The 9939-nt window shown below is 44.3% G+C and overlaps 1 protein-coding gene across 2 annotated transcripts; it reads left to right on the top strand.

Moving 5' to 3' along the window:
* Nucleotides 1–333: 333 nt before the first annotated feature.
* Nucleotides 334–9267, top strand: LOC127049734 (protein CLN8-like). Of its 2 annotated transcripts, none has more exons than XM_050950980.1 (3): nt 334–391; nt 6283–6921; nt 7975–9267. In XM_050950980.1, the coding sequence occupies exons 2-3, from the start codon at nt 6379–6381 to the stop codon at nt 8296–8298; spliced, it is 867 nt and encodes a 288-aa protein (XP_050806937.1). In that variant the 5' UTR covers nt 334–391; nt 6283–6378; the 3' UTR covers nt 8299–9267. The 2 variants fall into 2 exon arrangements, with proteins under 2 accessions (XP_050806937.1, XP_050806938.1); XM_050950981.1 differs by lacking the exon at nt 334–391 and adding an exon at nt 1698–1718.
* The last annotated feature ends 672 nt before the right edge of the window (nt 9268–9939 follow it).

Here is a 9939-nt window from a genome sequence, read left to right as displayed (position 1 = left end):
GAGAACCTTATCTGAAGCTCTGCACCAGGTAAATTTCACTCTAGCTGTCACCAGAAAGTGTGCTCTTGGGAACTATTGATCAGGGCCATCTCAGTGTAACACTTGTTGGCATCTAAAATTAATTCTGTAATAATTAAAGGGACAATCTCAGGTTGTTTAAGCCCCAAATTTAGGTTCCGTTAGCAGAAATAAATAAAGAAAATCTAATATGAATAGAAATCTTAAGAATTTTTTAAAAAGCAAGAACCCGAACACGGCACCATTTTGTCAGAGCATAAGCTACGCAAAGTGAAACTGAAATGAGACTAACCGGGACTCGCCCTGCTCCCCACGCTGGTTCCCAGCCAGTGTCAGCAGGAAGCAGCTCCAGGCAACAGCGAGAGGAAACTCGGTGAGCAGCAAAGCTGGGGGCTGGGCGGAAGGGGAGGCAGGGAAAGGAGCAGAATGGGGACAGTTCAAGAGTGGGGGAAGCTAATTGGAAACGAAGCAAACTGCGAGAGGCTGCTCTGGAGCCGACCCCTCCCCCCTTAATGCTTGGGCTCCCAATGCTTCCCAACAACCATCCCTCCCCGGGCGCTCCTGCCCTACCCCAGAGTTAACCTGTGCGCTTCTGCCCTCCGTCTTCAAACATCTTCCTACTGACTCGCTCCAGAACCCGGATCCCCACTCACCCGCCTTCTCCAAGCCCTCCCGCTCTCGCAGGGCACATGGGATAGGCTCCTGCAGCCAGCGGCGGCTCTGTGTATTTTGCCACCCCAAGCAGCGCAGTCAGGGGGCTTTCAGCGCGTGTCTGCGGGAGGCTGGCTGGTCCCTTGCCTTTGGCTACCCGCTGCCCTATTGCCGCTGAAACCGCGGACCGGCGGACCTCTCGCAGATACGCCGCCTGACTGCCGCCCTCAAGCGGGTGCCTGGAGACGCCCCTGCCTGCCGATCCCCAGCCGAGGAACACCCAGAGAGGGAAATCCGTGTATGTAACCGCTGAGAAATGTCCCACACCAAGCTGCGCCAAACCGAGCAGCTCTGAATTCAATTAGCAAGACGAGGTCCCCTTCGTATACCACAGTCCAGGCAACACACGTGTGTCACACACACTATTTCTGTATAGGACACACACACACACACACACACACACACACACACACACACACACACACACACACGTCCTGCATAGCAGGATGTTGGAGGGGTCTGTCCCTCGGTTCCAGCTCCCACGTTGCTACCCAGCTCAGTGGCTCTAGCTTTGCACGTTACATTTTTTTGCATCCTAGCAGCTGCCCTTTTGCTCAGTGCAACGCGAAACTTGGCTGCAGCACCAGCGCAGAGTGTGGCCTGACCCCGCTCCTGCCCTGCAGAATTTAGCTCCAAGGAGAACTGAGTGCCGGCCGGCAGGGGGTATTTGGGCCGGCGGGGGGTATTTGGTGCTCCACTTCCACAGCCGGGGAGGGAGCGACGGTTTACTCCAGGGAGAAACAAAGGGGCAGGAGAAGCGATAGGTAACATTCTCCCGCGTGCGGGTGTCTCTTCTTGCTGTGGTGAGAAGCTGGGGCTCAAGGCTGTTGCAGGTGCTTCTGCAAAGGAAGAAGCAGCCAGGACTTCACTATTTTAAACACAGTCTGCAGATCGCTGCGGTTGGAAGCACAGAGCAAAGCACAGAGGCTGCCGGGAGAGAGTGCAAAGCAACTGAAGCTGCCCAGCCACTAAGAAGTAGGAAGCAAAAGGTGCTGTGTGGAGAAGGACTTTATTAACTACAGCACCCACTTTAGTGTTTAGGGTGGGTGTAGGAGAACCTGCATATGGTTATTTCTTTGTTGTTTCCCGTCCTGTACCGATTCATTTGCAAATATTTTCTGTGTGTTGCACTGGTCCTTCTTGTGGGGAGGAGGAAGTGGGGATTAGACAGCGTTAACTGAGTGCTGGTTTGGGTTCAATACTGAGAAAACATCCTACTTCCATCACAGAAAACCAAACACCCCTGCCCTGCCCCTTCCCCTTCTCCGAGGCCCGGACCCCACTCCCTCCCTCCAGTAAGCCCTTGCTCTCCCCCACCCTTGCTCACTCACTCATTTTCACAGGGCTGGGGCAGGGGGTTAGGGTGCAGGAGAGGGTGAGGGTTCCGGTTGGGGGTGGGCTCTGGGGTGGAGCTGGAGATGAGGACTTTGGGTTGCAGGAAGTTGCTCTACACTGGGGAGTGGGGCTGAGGGGTTTGGGAGGGGAGTGAGGGCTCTGTCTGGGGGTGCGGGCTTTGTGATGGGGCTGGGAATGAGGGGTTAGGAGTTTGGAGGGGGCTCCAGGGCTGGCGCCAAGGGGTTTGGAGTGCAGGAGGGGGTGCGGCTGCAGAGTCTGGGCAGTGCTGACCTCAGGTAGCCCAGGCAATTCCCGGCGACGGAAGAAATCCGTGCGACTCCCGGGAAGCGGCCGGCATGTCCCTCTGGCTCCTATGCAGAAGGAGATGCAGAGCTGGCACTTGGGGTGGCGTTTGCGGGCAGGGGCTGTACACAAAATCCCCCTGGCTGCCCCTCCACCTAGGAGCTGGAGGGATATGCTACTGCTTCCCGGGAGCTGCATGGAGCCTGCCTGCCCCGCTGTGGCCAACCAGATTTTTAGCAGCTTGGTCAGCTGTGCAGTCCGGCGGTGCCAAGCTCCCTTTTCGACCGGGCATTCTGTTTGAAAACCAGACGCCTGGCAACCCTATTTCCAGGAGAGAGGCTATTTCTTGAAGTCAGGGGAATTTCACACAGCGTGGATGTAACTGTGCTGGTGCTGAGGGGAGGGGCTGGGTTGGAGGGTATTTTGCTTCCTCTATCTTTCTCTGTGGGGAGTTGAGAGGAAGGTTTCTGGGACTTTCTGTTAACATCAGTGTAAACTATGATGATGTTAATGGCCTGATTCCCACCTCCCTGTACATTGTGTAGTTGTATACATCTGTGAGTGTAAAGTGCTACCAAAATTAGAATTCTTAACTCTCCCACTGGTCCAAGATGCAAGGCAGTGGGAGGGAAAGGCCAGTGGAATTACTGGGGTGTAAAGGAGAGCACAATCAGACCCTCTGAGAATATAAATAAGCAATATTCCTTTGCTCTCTAGCTATTAGGATGCCATCATTTTTTTTCTGTTTTTCATTCTATTGAGGAGTAGGGAAGGAAGGCAGGCATCTCTGTAGAAGATTTTTACTTATTTTGCTAACAATGGCTCCTCTTCTATCTCCTACCAGAGTTCCCAGTCAGACTGTGTTAAATTAGTTCTTCCCCTGGTCATAATGACAGGCTGTGCTATGTCCAGCAGTCATGGCAGTCTAGTCTAATGCATCAGCAAAATGGACCTGTGACATGGATGTTTTAAAATAAAGAAGAAAGAAAGTGTTCATCTTCTTTAAACCACCTCTTGTGGAAAAAGTTTTAATTAACCTTGTGCCCCCAAGCTTGAAAATTCTAGGCTATACAATTAATAATAGCTGTGATGCTGAAGAGGCAATAGGGAAGTTGTTTCTGTATGTTCTACCCTCTTAATTAGCTTCAGGAATAATAAACCTTTTAAAAAGGTTCTGAAGTTGACTGTGCAATTCTATTCACAAGATGATCCTTTAAGCCCTTTCTCATGCAAGTAGTCCCATTTTCTAGAATAAGATTTTGTAATATTTGTCCCTTTTTTTTTTTTGGTGTCTGATATTCCCATTTGCTAGCAAAACAACATTGTTGAGATTCCATCTGAGATCTTTTCCATTTGACTTATGCGGAACACTTTTTCCAGTTCTGGGAAAACACTTTATCCAGTTCTCTGGAATCCAAAAACTCAGTTCAAATATAGGCTTGTCACTGAGGTTTCTTTACTGATATTTTAGAAAGCTGCATCTGAGGTGATCAGGTCAGGTGTAGTGGGGTAGGTTAGGGAGCATCACAACTCCAGAGTACATACTGGTAGTTATAAATCAGATTATATACATGTTTCAAAAGAGACTAACATATGTGTATTATGTTCTACACTGTATCACAGGCTTTATGATTGGCTTGTTAATTGTGTGAACCAGGCCCTGTATAGATCATGAGTATGGATATGATTTTGTCACGGTAAAATTAAGCCAAATTCGCAGAACAGTCATGGTAAAAATGAACGAAATCAGGTTATGGTCACAGCGGGGCTGAAGCCTGAGCCATACCGCACAGGGCTGAGAGCTGAAGCCTGAACCTTGCCACACTGGGGAGAGGAACGCACAGACAGAGCCCAGACAGAGCCCTGCCAAAGTCACGGAGATCTGTTAAAGTCATGAAATCAGTGACCAAACTGTAGCCTTCATCATGAGCTGTCCGTGCACTACAAACAGTGCTAGAAAGCAAAGCTGCAGCTGCAAGCTTATCATACTTTACTCATTTTCTGACTATTTCTTCATCTACTTGCTATTTATTATTTACAGGGCACTTGTGAATTCATGCTTTGTCCATTTTCCATTTGTCCTGTTTCCTTATTTCTGTTTTTCTTTGTGCATGCAAGGCATACAAATGTGCTCACCTATGAGGCTGCATACATAGTTAAAACACCTCACAGAAGAGAGAACTGTAAGAAGCGGGGCTCTCTTTTTGTACACTTCGAAAAGTTTTAATTTTTCATAATATGGCAATGCAGAAAAAGATTAAAAAGTTCTAATTATAACAGACAAAAAGTATGCACTTGTATGTAGGAAAAGTTCTGTTAATATAAACATATAATAAAGAAGAATGTTTACACTATTACTGATTTTCTTTTTACTAGACAAAATAATAGTGTGTGTGTACATGTACTGTAGAGATAGGGCTCAATTCTCATTTACATTTAGGCCACATTTTTCTGCTCCAACAGTTCCTGGCTCCTTTATACTTCCAGGCAGTGTAAAATGGCCTTAGTGTAACTGAGAAGGAGGCCCGTAGTGGCTGGTTTGTTGCAGCTTTAATCTGTATCCTGTAAACTGGGCGTGTACATTTGATTCCTAAAGATTCATAGATTCCTAAAAACTCATGTCTATGTTGCCTTTTAAAACTAGTGGCAGAGAGGCTCAGAGCCCAAAGCTTATGCTATGGTGCTAAACCAGTGGTGGGCAATCTGTGGCCTGCGGGCCACACGCGGCCCGTCAGGGTAATCTGCTGGCGGGCCGCGAGACAATATTTACATTGACCGTCTGCAGGCACAGGCACCCACAGCTCCCAGTGACCATGGTTTGCCATTCCCAGCCAATGGCTGGTGCGGGGAGCTCTCAAACTCACCCCTTCCATGGATTTCAGAACCCAAGATCCAATTGGAGCCCAAACATCTACACTGCTGTTTTTAGCACTGTAGCAGGAACCTGAGTCTGTAGCACAGTAGTGCAAACCTGAGTTTGTACATCAGGGCTCAGAGACTCACTGCTGTGGGTTTTAAAATACTGTGTGGACATATCCAGAGGGCTCTACAGGTGAAAAATGAAGGTTCAGTGATGCTTAAACATGCTGTTAAAGAATTGTAAGCCTCAGCTGAGGTTGTGTTTTTCTCCCTTTAACACTAGCCTCCTTCATTTATGTCCATAGGAATTGTTTCTGTTCACACCTGAAATGTTAACTTTGTTAGAAGTAAAAAACATTGGTCATAAAACAAATTTCAAGTGTTCTGTGAGGAAGGTGTGGGGGGGAATGATCTTTGCATATAAGCTGGTGAAGGATTGTTTTAAAAATGCGTTGTCAGTAGTGTTAGCAAAACATTTCAGCCAGAGGGGCTTCTGAGGAATGATTTATAAAGGCAAATGAAGCCTTGAAGAAGCTAAAGAATAGTGTTTAGTCTACATAAAAACCAGTAAGGAAAATGAGAAGGAAAATGTATTATATTTTTACGTAACTAGGGAACAAAAGGTGAATGTTTTGTGACTGTAACATCCATTGCCATTAATAGTTCTGGAAGTAAGGAAACAGGGAGTCTCTCTCTATAGCTCATCTTCACTTTTATGTACCTGGTTGAGACCCTGAAGGTCAATTATCAGTAGGGTGACCAAACAGCAAGTGTGAAAAATTGGTAGGGGGTGGGGGGCAATAGGAGCCTCTATAAGAAAAAGACCCAAAAATCGGGACTGTCCCTATAAAATCAGGACATCTGGTCACCCTAATTATCAGCCTTGACCAGGTTTTTTTATGTCAGTTCTAAACTGTTGGGAAATACTAGTGGAAACAGTAACAAATGCTAAACTGTAGCGAAACTAGCGAGCTTTGGTAAATGGGGAGATCACATATACACCCACATACAACCATTCGCTGCAAGGATTTATTTATTGATTTTATTTATTTGCAGATGGGTTTATGCTCAATGTAACAGCCCAGGCTCTGTAGTCTGTGTGAGTAAGAAGCTTCAGACTCCTTCCAGATATTTTGAAGTATAGAAGAAGAAATGAATCTTGCAAATGATGATGCAACGTTCAGTGCCATTTATGACTGGGACTATGTTCTGTGGGAAGTTCGTTTGAAGTTACTAGCAGCTGGTTTTTTCAGCTACCTGGGAGTATTTCTTCTAGCTCACTGGCTGTCCTCATGGATCAGTGCCAGTTATCGCACTTCATCAGCAAAGCAGAAGATCTTCTGGAATATGAATATCACACGTGGCCTGTTTGCAGTTCAGAGTTGTGGAGCTGGATTGTGGGCCTTGCTTATAGATCCAGTTTTTAAAGCTGACCAAGTGTATGCACAGCAAAAGTGGAGCTGGTTTCATTGCTTAATAGCCGCTGGGTACTTCTTGTTTGAAAATGTAGTTTTTCATGTGTCTAACATTGTTTTCAGGATATTTGATGTGTTCAATGTAGTTCATCATTTATTTGCCTTTAGTGGACTTCTTGGTCTGATAATTAACATAAAGTCTGGACACTATTTACCCCTGATGGGACTGCTACTTGAGATGAACAATCCTTCATACTGCATATCCTCTATTCTTGCAAGGGTAAGAACTTCTGTATTAATTATGGGAGAAAGAAATTTCCCTCATAATCCTGATATTGCCTCCTCCTCAAAACAAATCAGCGAACAAAGAAATATTGGCCTCTAAAATGTCAGATTGGTTCTAGGGTCAAGAAATACATTTTTCTTCCAAACTTAAAGTGGTGTAACGATTGGAATCCTTAATTATAACACCCTAACAATAATTAACTGTTGTCTAGAAAATCTTTTGACTTTTTTTACCCATTTTGTAGCAAAGAAACAAAAAGAAAGAAATGTTAAGAAACTAGTTTACAGACTCACTAGTTGGGATCTAGTGCACAGGGGCAAAGATTAGGTGATTAAACTCTATTTTTAAAATATTTATTATTAAAGACTGAAAATAGTAACGTGAGAATGGCTGATCAGCTCCAACAAGCTTAATATAGACCATTACATATCTGCTGGAGATTAAAAATATGTCTGTGCTCACACACAAATGAGTGTTTATGTACATTATGTATATTCTATGGCTGCAGAGAGAGAGAATAGCCTTGAAGAGAGCTGCCATGCTTGTAGGGAGAGAAGAAATCAGCCCTGCTTCCCAAACCATAATCTGTTCCAAAGAGTATGTCTTAGAGTTTTAAATTTAAATCCTAAAGTATGCCAACTCTTTAGAACTACAGTCACAAGTCCTGGCACTATCACCTCAGCGCTTCGCATGTAGATACTAGAGCAGTTTGAGAGTCATGGTATACCTGAGTGGTGTTTGCCAAAACTTCCCAGATCCTACTGACCCTTGTGCATTTTTGTGACATATGCTTTATTTTGATTGTTTTCATCCATCGTCAGCTGACTGCATCTGAGTGATGCTAGACAAATTCTGCTAGACAAAAGGTGCTATAGAAATGTGCAATCTTGTAGCATTCTAGAGAAAAAATGATTGAGAGAATGTTTGTATGGCAGTTTACACTGAACATAGCTGGAAAACTAAATATGTCTCATTTCTAGAAAACACTGACTGCCTTATGTTGAAGCTGCAATCTCATTTCTCTTTCTTTGTTGTTGTTTCTTCCAGATTGGCTGTGCTCATACCCTTTTTTGGAAGGCAAACCAATGGGTAAATATTCATATGCTTCACTGCCGCATGGTCCTTATTTATCACATGTGGTGGGTGTGTATTTCCCATTGGAATGATGTAGTGGAAAATCTGGGACTTCTGTATTTTATTGTTTTTTTCATGGGGTTAAGTACACTTACATTAATACTTAATCCATACTGGACATTCAAAACGACTCAGCGGCTCTTTGGTCCAGTTGAAAGGAAATTTCCAAATACAGCAATGAAAAATGCATCCTGTGAACATTTAAATAGTGAAGCATTCCAAAAGAAGAGGATATAGTTCTGCAACAGCTATTAGGGTTTCAGTAAAATATGGCCAGGAGAAAATGGTGCAGGTTTACGAGCAAGTCCATGAAAGTAGAATTGCTTACAAGAAGTCTATGAATATATTGATCTGTTTGCAGTTTGCTATCAGTGTACTATACTCATTTATCAAAAGTATTTTAAAATTGTTCTAGTCTATCTTTAAAATATACACACACTCTTTGACTCAGTCAGGATTGATGCCAGTAATTTTAGTCTGGGAGCATAATGCCAGACTGGCGTAAGATATTGAACCTATTGGTTAGCAAATATGGGCCCAGGCAAAAGTAAATATCACATGTGTAAAGTTCCAGCATGGAGCTCAGGTCGACCTGATTATAGGGACCTTACAACAAGGACATCACACAGAGAGCCAAAGTGAGTGATTGATGAGTGAGTAAATGTGGGGTGATCTTCATTCGGAACCAGCCCCCAGCCCATTCTAAAACACTAATTAGGTAAAAATTAGTAACCACTCCCCCACTGGGTATGCTTTTAAGACATGTGATTCCTTTGAGGAAAGAAAGTATAAGAATCAAGCAAAGTAAATTGCTGTGGTTGGGACTCCTTAACTGATACTTGAAGAAGCAATGCTGCTAGACAGAGTAGCCAGAACTTTGCACCATGGGTCCGAGTAGGACTGTGAACAAGAGGAGTCTCAAGGCAGCCAGGTCTTGCCTTGAGGGAATCCGAGACAGACCAGAGGACTGAGAAGAACAGACCAGGAGAGAAAAAACCATCTATAAAATTGGTAACCACTTTCTCTGTTTGCCAAGCAGGAACTGCATGATGCTAGCGCAGGGCCAGTTTGTGTATATTTGTGAAAGAGAAACTTGTTAACAGGAATGTATAGCTCTTAATGTCTCACATAGTAGTTGTGTGCTTAATATAACCCTTTACCATTTCTGTAATTCCTTCTCAATAAACTGCTGTGTGTTGCTGTCAAGGTTTTTTCCCTGACTTTGAACTTTAGCGTCCAAAAGTGGGGACCTGCATGGACCCTTCTAAGCTTAATTCCTAGCTTAGATCTGATAACGTTGCCACTAGCCAAAATATAGTGTTTGGCACACTTTCTGTTCCCCCAAAACCTTCCCTGAGGAACTCAAGACCCAAACCCCTTGGGTCTTAAAACAAGGAGAAATAAACCATTCCCCCTCCTTTTCTCCCTCCCAGATTTTCCCCTCCCTGGGTTACCCTGAGAGGCTACACTGATCCAAACTCCTTGGATCTTAAAACGGAGAGGAATTAACCTTCCCACCACCTCCTTTCCCCCCACCAATCCCCTGGTGAGTTCAGACCCAAACCCCTGGGTCTTAAAAAACAAGGGAAAAATCAGTCAGGTTCTTAACAAAGAAAGCTTTTAATTAAAGAAAAAAAAAAGTAAAAATTATCTCTTTAAAATCAGGATGGTGAATGCTTACAGAGTATTCAGATTCATATAGACTAGAGGGACTTCTCCCCCCAGCCTGAGATTCAAAGTTACAGCAAACAGAGGTTAAATACTTCCAGCAAAATACACATTTACAAGTTAAGAAAACAAACATAAGACTAATCTGCCTTTTCTAGCTAGTACTTACTATTTTGAAACATGAGAGACTGATTCAGAGAGATTGGAGAG

This window comes from Gopherus flavomarginatus, chromosome 4, assembly GCF_025201925.1.
Source record: "Gopherus flavomarginatus isolate rGopFla2 chromosome 4, rGopFla2.mat.asm, whole genome shotgun sequence".
NCBI lineage: Eukaryota > Metazoa > Chordata > Testudines > Testudinidae > Gopherus > Gopherus flavomarginatus.
Note: the sequence above shows the minus strand (reverse complement) of the source record. Positions and strands in the feature narration are given on the sequence as shown.